At 33.8% G+C, this 18,997-nt stretch overlaps 1 protein-coding gene across 13 annotated transcripts in view; it reads right to left on the bottom strand.

Annotated features, from left to right (window-relative positions):
• The window catches only part of GPHN (gephyrin), a 641,293-nt gene that overhangs the window by 82,439 nt on the left and 539,857 nt on the right, over positions 1-18,997 (bottom strand). For all 13 annotated transcript variants that reach the window (XM_032344531.1, XM_032344542.1, XM_032344543.1 and 10 more), the window contains one exon: positions 8,298-8,390. In XM_032344531.1, coding sequence (XP_032200422.1) covers positions 8,298-8,390 — 93 coding nt within the window. The remainder of the gene's footprint in view (positions 1-8,297; positions 8,391-18,997) is intronic.

The following is an 18,997-nucleotide window of genomic DNA, read 5'->3' as shown; positions in this document are numbered from 1 at the left end:
TTTAGAGTCTCTATGGTTTGCCTCCTTCTCTGTTTTCATCATATTTTATTTTCCTTTCCTTCTCCTAAGTTCATCCATTTTTTCTTAAAATCCATATATGAGTGAAATCATATGGTATTTGTCTTTTTCTGACTGATTTATTTCGCTGAGCATTATACTCTCTAGCTCCATCCATGTCCTTGAAAATGGCAAGATTTCATTGGTTTTGGTAGCTGAGTAATTTTCTACAACTTCTTTGTCCATTCATGGATGATGGACATCTGGGCTCTTTCTATATTCTGGCTATTATGGACATTGCTGCTATAAGCATTAGGTTCATGTGCCCCTTTGAATCACTATGTTTCTATCCTTTGGATAAATACCTAGTAGTGCAATTGGTGGGCCATAGGGTGGCTCTATTTTTAACCTTTGAAGAACCTCCATACTGTTTGCCAGAGTGTTTGTACCAGTTTGTATTCCCATCAACAGTGTAAGAGGGTTCCTCCTTTCTCCACATCTTTGCCACCATCTGTTGTTTCCTGACTTGTTAGTTTTAGTGATTCTGACTGGTGTAAAATGGCATCTCATTGTGCTTTTGATTTGTATTTCCCTGATGCTAAGTGATGTTGGTCATTTTTTTAATGTGTCTGTTGGCCATTTGGATGTTTTCTTTGGAGAAATGTCTGTTCATGTCTTCTGCCCATTTCTTGGTTGGATTTTTTTTTTTGGGGGGGGTGTTGAGTTTGGTAAGTTCTTTATAGATCTTGGATACTAGCCCTTTATCTGATATGTCATTTGCAACTATCTTCTCCCATTCCATAGGTTGCTTTTTAGTTTTGTTGAGTGCTTCCTTTTCTGGCAAAAGCTTTTTATCCTGATGAAGTCCCAATAATTCATTTTTGCTTTTGTTTCCCTTGCCTCAGCAAATTATTAAGACTTTCTCTAAACTTCAGTTTTCTTGTTGATAAAAATTGGGATAATACTTTAAAAACAGTATCTTTTAAAGCTTTTTATTCCTCTCATTCATTCACTAAATTTCTATATAGTGTTCTGTGTCCTAGGTGTCATTCTAGGTGCTGAGACAGAGTGCAGTAAAACCAGCAGACGTGGTTTCTATTCTAATGTAGTGCCAACTTGCTGCGATGTTTTTCAAGCTCTGGAGCAAATATGGAGGTGGGTTTTAAAGTAAACTTGTAAAAAGTTTTTGAAATGAGAATGAATAGAAATATATTTTATCACACATGGCCAGATGAATATTGTTTCATGAAACTTATTTTTGTTTATATATGTGTGCATATGCACAATTTTTATATTGTATATGTTACATATGTTATATGTGTGTATAATAGTGTATTTAATGTGTGTCTTGTGGGTGGGGTTAAAGTCACTGATGTAGTGGAAGAGATAGATATTAATCAAATAATCACATTAATGAATATATACATGCAAATAGAGAAAACCATTCTATTGGAAGGAAACATAGTTTTATGAGAGCATACAGTGAAAGTGCCTTCCATACAGTGGAAGGACCCTGTAAGGGTAAGGGAAAGCCATCTTGATAAAAGGATTTCTGGTTTGAATATGAAGGATGAATAAAAGGTAAGTAGGCAGAAGGGATGAGTGAGTGTGTGAGAGAGAAAGAGAGAGGGAGGGAAAGAGAGAGGGAGAGAGGAAGAAAGAGAAATATGAAATGGAAATGCTCCATCTAAAGGTCTTCACCTATGTGCAAAGGCCTCTGGTTCATATCCTCCTTATATCTTATGTCCCAGCCACTCTCAATTTCTAGAACTGGAGCTCTTTGAGAGTACCAAGATGACTCATAATTCAGCTCCATAATATATGCTACTTCCATTGCTTGGAGTGTCCTTTTCTTATCTGTGCCTTCTGACTAAGGTCTTCTTAGCTTTTAAGACTCCGCTCAAGTGTCACCTTTTCTTTGAAGTCTTTTCTGATTCCTTTCCTCAAGAGTTAGCTACTTGCTCTTTTGCTTCTCTGGTGTATTTCCTAAATAACTCTAATTATGGCTTTCTAATTATTTGCAATTATTTGCTTATTTGTCCCAGGAGAATCCATAGCACTTGCTGAACAACAGGTACTCAATAAAATTTCAGTATGTGAAGTATTAGAAATGTTCAATAAATGAATGAGTTCAATAAATAAATGAGGTGTCTACGAATCTATTTAGAAGGATGCATGCATAAATGAATAATTTAATATTTTTCAACACAGAATACTGTATTTTGAATACCTTCCATTTCCTGCTGGTCTATGTATATAGTTTTCAAGTGTGAGTCAGCATTGACCTTCTTTAGAATATTTAGAAAGACTACTCTGGTTAATTTTATATAACTTGGATTATGTTGCTTTCTGTCTGCATAGTACCTAGCTCATCATTGGTTTTCAGTAAATATTTGTTAAAAGAATAATGAAATGAATTTAGCATTTCCATAATACTGGGAAGGTGGGAAGTTTGATAGGTGGGAAGTTTGTAAACTGATTTGTGAGAGAGAAAGAAGAAAGAGGTTAGTATTGTGTTTTCTAAGTTTTCTTGAATAATTTTAAAAAGGTGAATGCTTTTATTTCTTCAGCTAGATTATGAGCTCCTCAGAGATAGGAATCACTCCCTTTATTTCTTTTTTGAAACCCTCTGTTCTTCAACTTTCTTCCTGTCTCCTGTTCCCCCACACATGCAAATACACCTAGACTCAAAATGCCTTATATCAATATTGCACACAAATGCTCCAAATAAATGTCACTGAATAATGAGTGGCTGTAGATCATTTGGGGGCAAGCCTGCTATAATGTCAAGAAGGCCAATATCTGGGGCACCTGGGTGGCTCAGTGGGTTAAAGCCTCTGACTTCAGCTCAGGTCATGATTCCAGGGTCCTGGGATCAAGTCCTGTATTGGGCTCTCTGCTCAGTGGGGAGCCTGCTTCCCTCCTCTCTCTCTGCCTCCCTCTCTGCCTACTTGTGATCTGTCTGTCAAATAAATAAATAAAATCTTAAAAAAAAAAAAAAGGCGGCCAATATCTGAAAAGCCCTTAAATGATTCCAAGAAGCAGGGAAGATGCATTGACTGGAAAGAGAATATGTTCTCACTTACACTATGTTCTTCACCTTGCCCTGAAAATTTCTATCTGGGAAATATGTTTCTATACTGCTAGCTAAAGAAGGCTCAGTCAAACCACATTATAGAAGGCTCCTGGTAGCAAGAGAGAAGTTGTTTTTATCATTTCCTTTATAACAGTATTTCTCAACCCTTAATGTGCATATAAATCAACTGGAGATCTTGTTAAAATACAGATTCTGATCCAGTAGGTCTGGGAGAGAGCTTGAGGTTCTACATTTCTAACAAGCTGATGTTGATGGTGCTGGTTAATGAACTACCCTTTCTAAGGAGCAGAACACTCTAAGATTGTCCATTTTCAAATAGACAAATTCAGACTTAAAGAAAAATGAGTAAAAAATTAGTGAACTACAACAGAAATCCTGATTTTACATTATCACCAAGGCTCATATTTTTTTAAAAAGACAAAAATAATGATGTATCTAACTAGCTGATATTTATTTAAAAATATCTACTAAAGAGACAAGTAAAAGAAAAGTTGCCATTTTCAAGATGAATTCTACAAACTTGGGTGGGAAGGAGCAGAAGTGGAGGTATGCTGCACATGAATCTAAAGCTTGGAAAGAAATAAACTAAGTAAGCCACGGTATATCATTAGAAAACACAGACGGATTCCAGGGATTACTGAAGAGGCTTAGAACCCCCATCCCCCACATTTAGAAATTTCTCTTAATGAGTTTTCTTATCTTCTTTGTAATTGTAGAATTTAAATTGAAGGGAGTGATAAAACCAATATAAGCCAAATTGTATAATGCAGCAAGTGTATTCTATAGCTGATTCATAATGCTTAATGCTAGACCCTGAAGTTTTTCCCACTTCTACCTTCTTCTTCTTCTTCTTCTTTTTTTCTTTTAATGTCCAGGAAACGCTTTAGTCTTCTTCACCTGTTTATTTAAAGATTATATCATTTTTGAATGGATACCATTAGATAACTATTTATTGTGGCAATGTATAGAAATGATCTTCACTGAGCCCTTTGCCATAGAACTATCCTTCATTTTCATTTTCCAGCCATATGGGAACTCCCTCTGAGCCTCTTAAAACACCTTGTAGCTATTATGATTTTCAATAATAAAGAGTTTCAACATTTCTATGGTAGGACTGAATAAACTGGGGCTATAGTGAAAGCATAGCTTTCAGAGGTCCTAGGAAATATCTGTGACAAAACAACCAGGCAAAGGAATTAAGAATTGATTATGGAACCAAACTAAGACTAGATAATAGGCTGACAGGGTAATAGTATTTGTGTGTATACTGAAATTAAGATTATAGAAAGTGTTGGGTCAGGCAAGGACAGGTTATAAGACTAGCACAGCAAGATTAATAATGGCTACAATTATATTGAGGAATTAAAACAGGTGAGTTTGGAATTTTAAATCTGTGGCTTTTTCTTATGGAAAGCAGGAAGTTAAGAGTAGGACAGGTAAGTGAGAAAGGATTTTATATTCTTTACCATCATCTTCCAGGAAAAAAATGCCCATTTATTGGTAATACTGGGGAAAGAGATACTATTTCCTTAAACACAGTTATTTTAAGTTTTTTGGAATTGACCAAAATTAATTAATTCATGTATCTCTCTGCTCACTTGAGTAATATTCCCACATCGTAAGGTCCTCTTCTTTATCCACAGTGAACTATAGTGAAAGACAATAGGTTATCAAATGCAAAACCAGCTGTGGCCTGGGATTTGTGTGGAAGAAATAGAAACCCTAGGACAAGGGTTTTGTCAAAGAACAAAAGCTCTAACTCAGAGGTAATACTGAATTTTAGTATGCAATGTAACCTACTGGAAGGAAGTACAACAAAATGTTAATAGTGGTTAGGGAGTGATATAATGGGTAAGTTTAAAATGTTCTTTTTAATTTTCTGTATTTTTCATAAGTACGTATTTCAATCAGAATGTAAAAAAGAAAAAAATTAAAATTTACTTTAACCCAGTGGCAAGGATTTGTCTTCTATCCTTCCAGAATTGTTACACATGATTCTCAAAATAATTAGTGGCATGTTTAGACTTTTCCCTCTTTCTAAATCATCTCTGTAAAACAAGTTTTGGAGGCATAAGCCTTTTGAATTAGAAAGTTTCAAGAAAGCCGAATCTGGGATGTGAGGTACTTTTGCCCTTATTAACATCTACGAAGAAATTGTGAGATAATAGGCATCCACATTTGTAGGGGAAGTTGGAAATGCATCAAGATGGTTAGCTTAATCAGTGCAAAGGGATATAACTCTTCAAAAATATTAATAAAAATATTGTATTGATCTTAATTAAGGGGTAACATGCTACTTTCATTTTCTATCTTTCAAATTCATTCCATCCTTGGGAGAGGTCAATTGTTAAGACTTGAGTCTGTCACCTTCCCCAGCTGCCAGCACCCAAAATAAATGTCTCCTTATCTCTTAAAAAAAAAAAAAAATCACTCCATCCTGAATGCAGTTTTAGTTTTATTAGGTTACAGGTCTTCCTATTATACTGTCATCACTTGATTTCTGCCTTCTTTAAACTCTATTTTTTCTTTCTTTCTTTTTAAAAAGCCATTCCTATTTCTTATTTGCTCAGTCATTTTTTACTGTCTTGATTTTTCTTCAACCCACATACCTTAAAGCAAGTGATCCTCCAACTGGTTTGGGGTTTTATGCCACATGTTTCTGAAGGATACTGGCTAATGCTTAGTGATCCAGAGCAAGTTAGGAACCTCTTTACACCTACAGGGTTAGCAATGCTCACAGATGCCACTGGTTATTACTGGAAGGCCTACGGCAAAGGCAGAGGAGAAGAAAAAAGGGAGAATAAAGGGAGTGGGGAGAAAGGAATGGGAGTAAAGGAAGGCAGGGGTGGAGAGAAGAAGGTACACGAAGTAGTGGTAGAGAGCCACAACAATAGCCTCAAGGATATTCTTTACCAAACACTGCCTGAGGGTGTTCTAACACGGAAAAGACTGGGACCATGCCTCTCTGTTCACCACTAGTTTTTGCTGACTTAATTATGATGTTGGTATGTATATACAGACACAGCAAATATTCCCACTTTTGAGATTTAATTATATCCACAATGGTTATCTGCTATGTATTATGTCTCTGTTATATATTCTGTATCTTGGAGGTAGCAACACTTCACAGGAAAGAAATACTGTGAACAAGTTACATAATAATCTGCTGAACGTTTTATATTGTGACATGTTAGATGTTTTTAATTGGTGAGTGTATGTGTGTGTGTGTGAAATAGCTGAAAACACCACTGTTTTAAAACAAAAGAATAAATAAGATACCAGATGATAATTTTATATAAAATTTCTTTGGTAGATTCCATGGAAGCAGAAAGGCTCTTTTAAGGCTCATGTAGGCTAGTCACTCTTTTTTGGTAACTAGAAAAGCTAAGACAATAGTTTCTTTTTATTGAGATGCTGCTATCTCATGCAAAAATCACAGGACAACATTCTGTTTGAGAATAATTCTGCCTCAAATAACTTATTTTCTCACTTTCTCCTTTATATTACCAAGAATGTAAAAAGTAGACTTTCTTTTCCTTTTGGTAGTTTACTTGCTAAAGTTGTCTATTTTACTCTGGAATTAAGGACGTTTTTCATTTTATAGTAATTCTATATGGCTACCAATTATAAGTTCAAAACAGAACTCACATTTTAGTTGAAGAACAAGAAACAAGAAGAGCCAATGAGGCTATTGGGAGACTGAAATAATTTTCTTTTTGGACAATATTCATTAAAATAAGTACCCTAGGTAGAATAAATTTGGAAGAAAAAAATCATAAGATCCACCAGGAATTTGTTACTCATGTTTTCAGAAATACTCTAATTTACTGAAATGAAGCTGAATGAGGTGCATCCAAGATAGTATCCCTGAGAAAGAATACACTAGTAGGAATTAATCTCTCCAACATTTTATTTACATAGAACAGGAGAATAGTAATTCAGATAAATGTTAACCTCTTTTTCAGAGATGGTCTAAGGAAATGTGTCTATAATAATCATAGTGATAGTAATAGTTACCATTATCAAACATTTTATAAAACAATTATTGAGTTCTTGTTTTTGCTGCCAGATACTTTACTAAGGCTTTCTAGGGTCTCAGTCAATCCTCACAACAAATTGTTGGGGTAAGTATTGTTGTAATTATCATCATTTTACAAATGAGACAACTGAAGCTCAAAAAGTTTAAGTAATGTATACTTAGTGCTCATAGTTATAAAGATCAAACTGGTACTGGGACCCAGATCACTCCTACTTTGTTTTCAAAGCCCATAACCATAACCATAACATAACCATAACTGTTTGCTTATAGCCTCCAACACAAAAAGATACTGCTAAGAAATAGTGATGGAATATGGAGGAGACTAATGATTATATTTAATTATAAAAATGAAATTATTTTAATGGCTATGTAGAATAAAAGCAACAAATAAGTAAGAGACTCCCTAAAGAACCATTAAAAAGGAACTGGACTTAACAGCTCTGATAAGCTGGGAAATGTTTTTAGATATTTTTTCAATGATATCAGCCCCAAGTTAATAATAATAGTTTCTAAATAATTCCATTGCATTTTCATTTGGGGTTCTTAAATTAGACTTTAAGCAGGTAATTGCTATTTAGTATCTGCTTTTAACCTTTATGCAATCTCAGGGAACTCCACAAAGGTATGAGCTGCTGGTACCATTTGAGGTTTCAGAGCTTTGAAATTCAGCTCTTCCAGGGAATTAGAGGTTTCCCTTGTGCTTGCTTTTTATGTAGCCCTTATTGATGTTGAGTTTAAAACAGAAGAAAAGCCCACCCTAAATGATCCCTCTGTTGGGAATCTGCTCTTCTGTCTTGGATCGCATAGATGTTTTCAACTAGAAAACATGGAAAACTTCCAGACCACGACTGTCTGCTACCTGGTATGTGTAGAGGTCGAAAGAATAAATTATCATACAGTGTTTCTATCAATTTCTACATATTTATTTGTTAACAAACATTTTTCAAGTAACGACAGTACTTTCACTGAAAAGGTTTAGTCCAGATTGTTATCTGTGAATAAAATTATCTTGAAAACCAAGCAGGAAAAAAAGGTATAACTCATTGGGTGCCTAGGCTGAGCCAAAAATCTGAAGGAAAACACACACACACACACACACACACACACACACACACACACACAGTATGAGTGTGATGAACCTCAAAAAATTCCCAAGATATTTACCTCGAACAGCATAGCCATCTTTTACTGATGCTGGAAAGGGGGGTAGGTTGTCTTTTGCATATACATCTTGAGCAAGGACTCGCCCCATTCCATCTGAAAAAAGAGAAAATAAGAAAAACATCGATTCTGAGAGCAATGGGTTAAACAGGCAGTCATGAACAAGGAGGGTAAATGCCTGACTGACAAGGCTAATATATGGGCTCAGTCAGACCTTCTGATTTCTATCCCAAGGAGTTGGAGACAGAAGGAAGAAATGTATCCTTATGTCTGAAATAAAAGGTTAGATTCAGTCAATTAACAGTTATGCTTACAGAGATTATTTGAATATGAGCACACAGTCATCAAAGATGTGTTTAATTTGTTGTGCCCTTAATTCTTTAATAACCCAAATATGACTTTCTTTAAAAAGCCAATTCTTGAACATCTTCATTTTGTTGATCCAGTAATTTCATTTCTAGAAAGCTATCCTAAGAAAACAGATAAAACTTTATGTACATGTTTATTTTAGTTGTTTACATTAGTGGGAAAAGTAAAGAAATAAAAAGATCAATAATACAGAAATTTAAGTAGATAATGATCTATCTTTATGATAAGATATTCTGCAGGTTAAATTAATACATATGAAGAATATTCATTGACCAGGAAAATTCTTATGACACATATTTAAAAAACATACAGAACTGCACATGTAGTATATAATTGTTACTATGTTAACATAGATGTGTACACATCAATAGAAAAAGATGAGAAGGGCATTCATGAAAATATAAAGCATTTGTTATTTTAGTGTGTTACATTTATGTATGCTTTTTATTCTCTTTGGTATACTTTTCTGAAAATTTCCAAGTTTTTATAATGATAAAATATCATTTTATATTAAAAAAGGTTTTTTTTCTTAAGAAAAGTAAAGGGATTTTAGTCTTTGATTTTGGCTTTATTAGCCTAAAAAAATTAGTGATTACAAATAAGCAGAGGGCCAGTTATCTGTCTTGTGAAATGACTATTCAAACTACTCTGGATAATAACTGTTTTCAGCTACAGCTTAGGAGTTAGAACTAGTGTCAACAAGAATAAGAGTTTCAAGAGTCATGACCAATCCCTTAAATCTTTCAGTCAGAATCTGTCTTTATTATATTATTATTATTATTTCAAAGAGGCAAAATAATAATGAATAGGAGATGGAGAAGGAAGAAGAGGGGAAGGAAAAAAAAATTGAGTTCGTCTCCAAAGACATTAAGTAATACAGGATGTGATTTACAGGAGATGTTCATATAATTAGAAAACTCCATTGTTTCCAGAGCTAGATGAGTGTCTTTTTTTGTTTGTTTGTTTTTGTTTTTGGCTTTGTCCTTCTTGCATCTTAAGGCCTCTGATTTCCAGATCCAGGACCTAGAGGTAAGTGTAGAGAGATTTAAAAAAAAAAAAAATTTTTTTTTAAAAGATTTTATTTATTTATTTGAGAGAGAGACAGTGAGAGAGAGCATGAGTGAGGAGAAGGTCAGAGAGAGAAGCAGACTCCCCGTGGAGCTGGGAGCCCGATGCAGGACTCGATCCCGGGACCCCGGGATCATGACCTGAGCTGAAGGCAGTCGTCCAACCAACTGAGCCACCCGGGCATCCCTGTAGAGAGATTTTTAATTTTATACTCTGATCCACAGTGACAGTGATACTCTTTCCTTTTAGGGAGGTGATAGCTGAACTGGAAGGGAGAACTTCTTAGCAGATTCTAGCTTCATATATTCCTAGAAGGTTATAGCTATTCTGGAGCTATCCTGGAGCTATGGACTGATATTTAGTAAGACCAAGGAAGCGGTGAAACCAGAGTCTAGTTTGGATTCCCTTATATAATATTAACTGCCAATGAACCTGAAGCTCTAAGGTAGTCCCTGATGGTGAGCCCCATGGCATTTGCCCAGGATCACAGTAAACCTCCCTAGGTGGCTCCTTGCCTGGAACCAATCTGGCCTGGGGTGGTTCATGAAAATGTAAACTCTACCCTAGCTCAGATCCTAAGAGAATGGCTTTACTGGGATTTTGAGTAGCTCATTAATAGTAATAGTTAATAATCAAAGATAGCACAAGGAAATTAAGAAGTATAAACTTCCAGGTACAAAATAACTGGTTTTCCGGGGTCTTTAGCATAATCATGGGAGCCAATTCCTCACAATAAATCTCGTCATTTTTATATACATATACATATATATATTTACATTATATATATATATATATATATATATATATATATATTCTGTTTCTTTGGAGAACCCTAACTAATACAAATGGAATAGAATAGAGGGTTCAGAAATAAACTTTTGTGTATAATATGGTCAAATGATCTTCAATAAGGGTCAAATATCTTCAGTGGGAATATGACAGTCTTTTCAACAAATGGTGTTGCTATTGGGAAAACTGGATATTCACATGCAAAAGAATGAAGTGGGACCCTTACCTTACACCTTCTGAGTTAATAAAAATTAACTCAAAATGGATTAAAGAATTAAATATAAAATCTAAAACTATAACATTCTTAGAAGAAATGATACAGGAAAACTTTATGACATTGGATGTGGCAATGATTTTTTTTTGTAACAGTGATTAATAGATGAAATATTTTCTTTATTTTTTTGAGTAATTTCTGATTTTATGATAAAATACTTCTCCCAATGATGTATGTGGGCCTCAGTTTTTTTTTTTTTAAGTTTTTATTTCAATTCCAGGTAGTTAACATATAGTGTAATACTAGTTTCAGGTATAAAATATAGTGATTCAATACTTCCATACATCAACAACGCTTATTGCATCAAGGGTACTTCTTAAACTCCCTTCGCCTATTTCACCCATCCCTCCAACCACCTCCTTCTAGTAGCCATCTAGTTTGTTCTCTATAGTCAAGAGTCTGTTTTTTGGTTTTGGTAATGATTTCCTGAGTATGACACCAAAGGCACAGGCAACTAAAGCAAACATAGACAAATAGGACCACATCATACTCAAAAACTTTTATGTATCACTACTGGGTATTTACCCTCAAAATACAAAATCACTAATTGAAAGGGATACGTAATGATACATGGCATTATTTAAAATATCCAAATTATGCAAGCAGCCTGTGTCTACTGACAGATGAATGGATAAAGAAAATATGGTATATATATATATATATATATACACACACACACACACACACACACACACACACACACACACAATGGAATATCATTCAGCCTTGAAAAGAATGAAATCTTCCCATTTTCAACAACATGGATGGAGCTAGAGAGTATAATGCTAAGCAAAATAAGTCAGTCAGAAAAAGATAAGTATCATATGATTTCACTCACATGTGGAATTTAAGAAACAAAACAAACAAAGAGGGAAATACACACCAAGAAATAGACTCTTAACTATAGAGCACAAACTGAAGATTACTAGAGGGGAGGCGGGTGGAGGGATGGGGGAAATAGGTGATGGGAATTAAAGAGTACACTTATCATGATGAGCACTGAGTCAATCAGTATGTTGTACCCTTGAAAAAATACAACACTATAAGTTGTATGTTAACTATACTGGAATTAAATAAAAGACCTAAAAAAAGATTATATAGAAAAAAACACCTGTGCATTAGACAACACAATCAAAGAGTGAAAAGGCAATCTATGGAATGGGAGAATATAGTTGCAAATCATATATCTGATGAATAGTTAATGTCCTGGATATACAAAGAGCTCCTATAGCTCAATAACAAAAAGATCAAATAATTCAATTAAAATTGGGCAAAAAATCTGAACAGATGTTTCTCCAAAAATGATATACAAATAGTCAACAACATATGAAAAGATACTCGACATCATTAATTATTAGGGAAATGCAAATCGAAACCACGAGATACCACCTCATACCTATTAGGATGGTTACTAATAGGTTACTATAAAAAAAACCCAAAAAATCACAAGTGTTGAGGAGAATGTAGAAATTGGAACCCTTGCACACTCTTGGTAGGATTCTAAGATAGTGCAACCACCATGGAAAATCATAAGAAGTTCCCTCAAAAAATTAAAAATAGAAATACCATATGTTCCATCAATTCTGCTTCTGGATTTGTATCCAAAAGAATTGAAAGCAGATCTCAAAGAGATATTTTCACATCCATGTTCATAGTAACACTATTCATAAAAGTCAAGAGGTGGAAGCAGCCCAGATGTTCATCAACAGATCAATGGATAAACAAAATGTGGTGTATGTATTTATATACTGCCACATGATACAACATGCATAGGCCTCGAAGACATTATGCTAAGGACAATGAACCAGCCACAAAAAGACAAATACTGCATAATTCCACTTATACGAGTTATCTAAAGTAGTCAAATTCTTAGCAACCGGAAGCAGAATGGTGGTCACCAGGGGCTGGGATGTCGGGGAAAAGGGGAGTTGTTTAATAGGTGTAGAGTTTCACGTATCGAGTATGAAAAAGTTATGGAGATATGTTTCATGGCAGTGTGAATGTATTTAATGTCACAGAATTATACAATTAATAATAGTTAAGACAGCAAATTTTATGTTAATGTGATTTTGACTGCAATAAAAAAAGGAATGAGGTACTGATACATGCTAAAACATGAATGGATCTTGGAAAATATTATGCTAAGTAGAAGAACCCAGTCACCAAGATCACATATATGATCCCATTATACGGAATGTTCAGAATAGGTAAATCTATAGTAGAAAGTACATTGGTAGCTACTTAGGGCCGGATGGGGGTGATTGGAGGAGATAAGAGAGGCTGACAGCTAGTGAAGATAGGGTTTCTTTTGAGTGATGAAAATGTTCTAAAATTGACTGTGGTGATGGTTGTACAAATCTGTGAATATATTGAAAACCCTTGAATATACACTTTAAGTGGGTGAATTATATAGCATATGTGGTTCTTTCATTATATCTCAAGAAAGAACAAAGACAACAGATTAAAAATGAGAATATTTATCTCATTTCGACATATAACTATATTTAGAAGAACTAAGAAAAGTCATTATTTGGAGCACATATATATCATCTGGTTTTTATTGACCTTCAAATATCATGGAAAGAAATATAAAATATAAAACATTTCATCCAGAAAGAAAGAATTATTTCACATTTAATTAAGTTTATTAATAAAAATTTATTAATATATGTAATTAGCCAGTTTGGCGGTGTACCATGAACTATGGTCCTGCTTTCAGAATCTGAGGAGGTCATGTCTCTTCTGTTCTATCCTTTCCCACACACATTATTCTCTAAGTTTTAAATAATAAAGGATGTATTAAATTTGATGAAGATGATAATAATAAATGCATATTTCTAGATTCTATGGGAAACAAAAATCTTAAATGTAGGGATGAGTATCATTGGGGACCCTTGTCCATATATACAATTATGTGATCTCACGGGGTAATAAGAGGAAAGAAATGGAAAAGACTGGTTGATAATTTATACTGTTTTGTCTCTTATGCTGCAAGAAGACAGTGGCAGAGTGCTTTGTTAAAAGGTGATAGACTTTTCATGATGTCAGCAAGATATCCATCTACAAGTCAGCTTCCACATGATGATAGTCATTAAGTTCTCTACTCTTTGGAGTGTTAGTTTTTTTTATACTGGGATGATTGCCTAAAAATATCTTCATAAGGAGTCTATAGATTCAAATGGATGACAATGGACATATACAGAAGGAAATCAAAAGAGAGAGCAATTTATTAAGTTGAATATGATTGTAAGCATTGAATCCAAATGTAGTCTCTAAATGGTAAAAGTAAAATATTTAATTTGTTTGGTTGGGCATTTATTCTGGTCCAGATAATACATTTTTCTTGTGTCTAAAGTAGGATATTAGGATACTCAAGGGGCTTTTAGATATAAGAGGGAAAAGTCACTTATCAAAATGATTTCACAGTTGTACATTTCCTTGTGTTGTTAGTTCTAAGAAGGCTTTGGAAGAAGTCAAGGGGAAACTCTGAGTTCAGTGATCCAAGAGATTGATTCCTTGTCCTTATTTTGGGTAACCAAGATACTATGAGTTTTGAATTAGGAGTATAGGAAGAATGTGGTAGATAACAGAAGGCTAAAAAGAAAAGATATTATTTAAGGCCTCCTCATATAAAACATGGATTTTAGACAGTTTGCTATTGATTATAAATTCCTCAAAAGTTTACTTAAGTTCATTGTGACAGCATTGATATTGTAACATTTAAAAACTATCATCCCTTCCAATCTATGTGAGAGGCTACTGAAGACTATTTTGATTTAACAGCTACCCACTGTATTCACTGAAACAGTTGAGAAGGCAGGTCAAATAACTATTGGTAGGAACAATAGTAGCTAGGGCCAAGGATTAAGGAAAGATGAATGAAACATATGCAGATTTGGGTTGGTCCTGCACTAAAACAAAACAAAACAAAAAATCTTAAAATGAAATATAGCATATTTACAGAAAACTTCATGATTATGTAAATACATTAAATATTTAACATGGTGGATGCCCTCAAGCCTATCCTAATACAATTTATTCTCCACATCTTAATTGTATATTTGAAAGACTAGACAACATTATGGTTCTCATTTATGCATTACAGTCTTCACTTAATGAAAGTTTCAGATGTATAAATTGAAAAAGAGTGAATGATTGAGAGGTGAGTATCTCTTTGATGAAAACAAGTACATTAATTACTCTCTAGTTACTCCAGAAATCATGGTTATGGAACAGTACAATAAAAATCCCTATGCTTTTAAAATATAGAGCTTGTTCAAAGTGGCATTATGTGGTGTATTTGTATTTTTCCATCTAGGGATGCTCATTACCTGCCAGTGTGATGAGTAAGGGCAAGCATTACATAATGGTTCCTATGTCATAAAATAAAAATAAGCTTTATGCAAAGTTATAGAATTTGGAATAAAGTCTTATAAATACCAGAAACGATTGTCATGATTTAGCAATATAAAAAAGATGGAATGCAATTGGTAATAAACTAATTCTTAAGTTGCATTGTGGTTTCATGATGTCTATTTTTTTACTGACTATCTACAACCTGCATCTGTTACATATATTCATTTCTATATATAATATAGCAAGCTTTAAAAATAATAACTGTGTAACTGTAGAAAGCATTTAACTTAACTAAAATGAAAAATTCTTTAGGGGAAGTAGTTTTAAAAATATATAATACGTTTTTAAGGTCATAGAAAACATTTCAATTAAGTGCTCACTTCTTTTAGTATTTAACGATGGAAACCTTATCTCAGGTCAAATAAATAGGGTGTCATTGATAAGCAGGTAACATTTAAGTCCAAGGGGCCAGGATTTGGTACAAAAAACATATAGACAAAATGTTCTTTCTATAGTTTGAATCATTCAAAGTTTTCTTTATTGGTAATTTCTTAATCACTGTCCTATAAATTGTCAAAAGTTTCACAGGAAAAAAAAATTTTTTAAAAATCTAATTTCCATAATTCTGAACTACATATCCTAGTATCCAAAAAATAATTCCTAACTTTTTCAACATTGGTTCTACATTAGGATATTACAATGGTTATTATGAGAAAGGGAAGAGGTAATATGCAAAAAATATTTTATAAAAAGAAAAAAAATTGGGGCATCTGGGTGGCTCAGTGGGTTAAGCCTCTGCCCAGGTCATGATCTCAGGGTCTTGGGATTGAGTCCCGCATCAGGCTCTCTGCTCAGCAGGGAGCCTGCTTCCTCCTCTCTCTGCCTGCCTCTCTGCCTGCTTATGATCTCTGTCTTTCAAATAAATAAATAAAATCTTAAAAAAAAAAAAGAAAAAAATGATAAAATCAAGCTCTTCCTTAATGCTCATCATGCATTTACTCCATTCCCCTACCCCCTCCCTTCTATAGCCCTCAATTTGTTATATACAACTAATGAATCACTGAACACTTATTCAAAAACTAATGATGTACTATATGTTGGTTAATTGAACTTAAAAAAATAGAAATAAAAAAAATAAAGCTCTACATATTTCTTGCAAGAAAAAATAACCAAAGTACCAATTATGACACTGACTTGAAAAATTACTGGTGGCTTATCTCCATATGGCTAAAATCAAAGTAATGAAATTAGCAAGGCATTATAGTTTCAAGGCTGCAATAGTATCACTGACTCACTCAATGTTGTTTCCAAATGATAACCAAAATAGATGATTTTTTTTCTTTTAGCAAGTTAACCAAGAATATTAGGATTCTGTAGAAAAGGAATTTCTAGAAACAGAAATATAAGATTTTTAACCATTTAAATAAGTTATGTTTTCAGAAAAACTGAATTAAAGTTTTAAAAATTATTACAAATCTATTCTATTCTTATACACATTCAGATATATTACAAAAAGCATGTTGATCTGACTTTTTTCCTATCCTTTGTCTCACAATTAAATGAAAGACTATTTGGTTTTCCCTGGTGCATAGCCCATACTGCTTGGGGTAAGCTAAGATCCTGGCAGGAGAAAAGTCTTTACTTGACAAAACAGTCAAAAAGGCAGCTACTGGGGCGCCTGGGTGGCTTCAGCTCGGGTCATGATCCCAGAGTTCTGGGATCAAGCCCCAGCATTGGGCTCCCTGCTAGGCAGGAAGCCTGCTTCTCCCTTCCCTCTCCTACTCTCCCTGCTTGTTGCTCTCTCTCTGTCTCACTCTCTGTCAAATAAACAAAATCTTAAAAAAAGAAAAAAAAAAAAAGATAACTAAGGCACACTGGATACTCTAATGCAGAAGTTAATCAATTCAAACTTAAAAAAAAAAAAGAAGCTATTATCATGTTTTATTCCTGACAAATCTCTTGCTGGTAATGGCAAATCTTTTATTACCACTTAAGTTTTGTTTTCATTTGTTCTAATTTTCTTCCCCATACTTTGGAAAATCTTTTATATTTACATGAATTTTCATAATTCTACTAATATAACATTAATTAAGAATAGACAGAAATGAGTTATCACTTCTAAAAACCTGACAGCTTTCTTTAAGATTCTGATCACTATAGGAATTATTTTGAGGCTTCCTTTTTAAAATTTTTCTCTTTTTGTTCCATTTTAACTGAAACATTTTCCCATTACCTATATTCTGAATCCAAACTTAATGGTATCAATATAGACTATGGCACTTCAAAACAGATACTGAAAAAAAAATTGCTAAATAAATTATGCAAATAAAGGATGTATATTTAAAATGTGAAAAGATAATGAGGTATCCAAAAAGAATGGAAAACTAAGAATCATATTTAAAGACTGTATCTTGTTTTATCCTCAGATATATTCAATAAAAGCTGTGTAAACTAATTTTAAAATCATATTAAAATTCTTTCTAAGGTTTTTTGGTTAAATATGAGTTATTTTGGGGGTGCCTGGGTCGCTCAGTAGATTGAGCGTCAAGCCCCACATCAGGCTCTCTGCTCAGCAGCAAGTGTCTTCCCCCTCTCCCTCTGTGATCTGTCTCACTCTCACTCTCTCAAATAAATAAAATCTTTCAAAAATAGACAAATAAATATGAGTTATTTTCTATCAAAATTGCTTAAAGTGAGATATAATATGCTTTATTTAAGGAAAGAGGATATATATATATGGAAATATACGATGGTATGCATAGAAGAAAGTATGAAATAGGAAGATTAGTCTACCTGCTGGCAACACAGGAATAATTAGGCCGATGTTATAAGTCTGATTCCTATGTGAGTTAATTTTACTCAATTATGTAATTATAAAAATAACTCTCCCACATAGAAGCTTTGTAAGTATTGTGATAATAGCACACATGTGGTATATCCACAATATTGGGCAAGAGGGAAACATCTAGAGCACATAAACAGAGAATAGACTGGTAATATAATCATAATCTTTGGATATGAAAAATGGCATAATTCTCTAGACATTGTGATTATACACACACACACGTACACATGTACATGCACATAAAAACACATCACAAATATATAGATAGGGATGTTTATATTTGAGGAATGCAGGGAGAAATATGAAAGGAATGATATAATCAGAAGCATAAGATGTATACATTTTAGAAGTGTAATGAAGTTTATGGACTAAATAGAGACTATCTCAAGGGAATTATGAATGAATTCAAATGGCCACACTGATAGAAAAACCTACAGCAAATGCCAGCAGAGACCAATCCCCAGGAGATATCCTAGGTGAAGACCTTACTGGACTGGAGGTAGAAACTGGTAGTAGTTGGATAATGAAAAAAACATGCTTTCACTCGAAATATTTGAATGACTATCTGAATTTTCTGCTTTAATTTTGTAAAGTGCAACCAGAGATAAGCAGAAACACAGTGAAAACTGTTGCTTAGGTAAATTTTCTAATGAGATAGGAAGCAAAGGCCTGGATGACTTGGGTGGGTGGAATGTAAATCTGTTTACAACAAAATGTATAGGGTTCCAGAGATTGTTAACATGGATCAACAAATGCACCTGAGCCAAGGAATTCTAGATTTGACTTTGTAATTTACAAGTGCTTGTCCTAAGGCTACAATCTTAGAATCTCAACATGGAGAAGGAAGGAAAACGAATCAGTTACTAAATTCTAAATATGACAGCTTTGTAAAAACTTGATGATTAATATATACTATTTCTTTTAATAGTACTTCTTAATGACCTTGCTGGGTAGACATTATTTCTATTTTTAATGTATGAGGGAAATGGTATTTGGAAATGT

The sequence above is a fragment of the Mustela erminea genome, chromosome 5 (genome assembly GCF_009829155.1).
Source record: "Mustela erminea isolate mMusErm1 chromosome 5, mMusErm1.Pri, whole genome shotgun sequence".
In the NCBI taxonomy this organism is placed as follows: domain Eukaryota; kingdom Metazoa; phylum Chordata; class Mammalia; order Carnivora; family Mustelidae; genus Mustela; species Mustela erminea.
The sequence above is the reverse complement of the archived record's forward strand: the minus strand, read 5'-3'. Positions and strand labels throughout refer to the sequence as shown.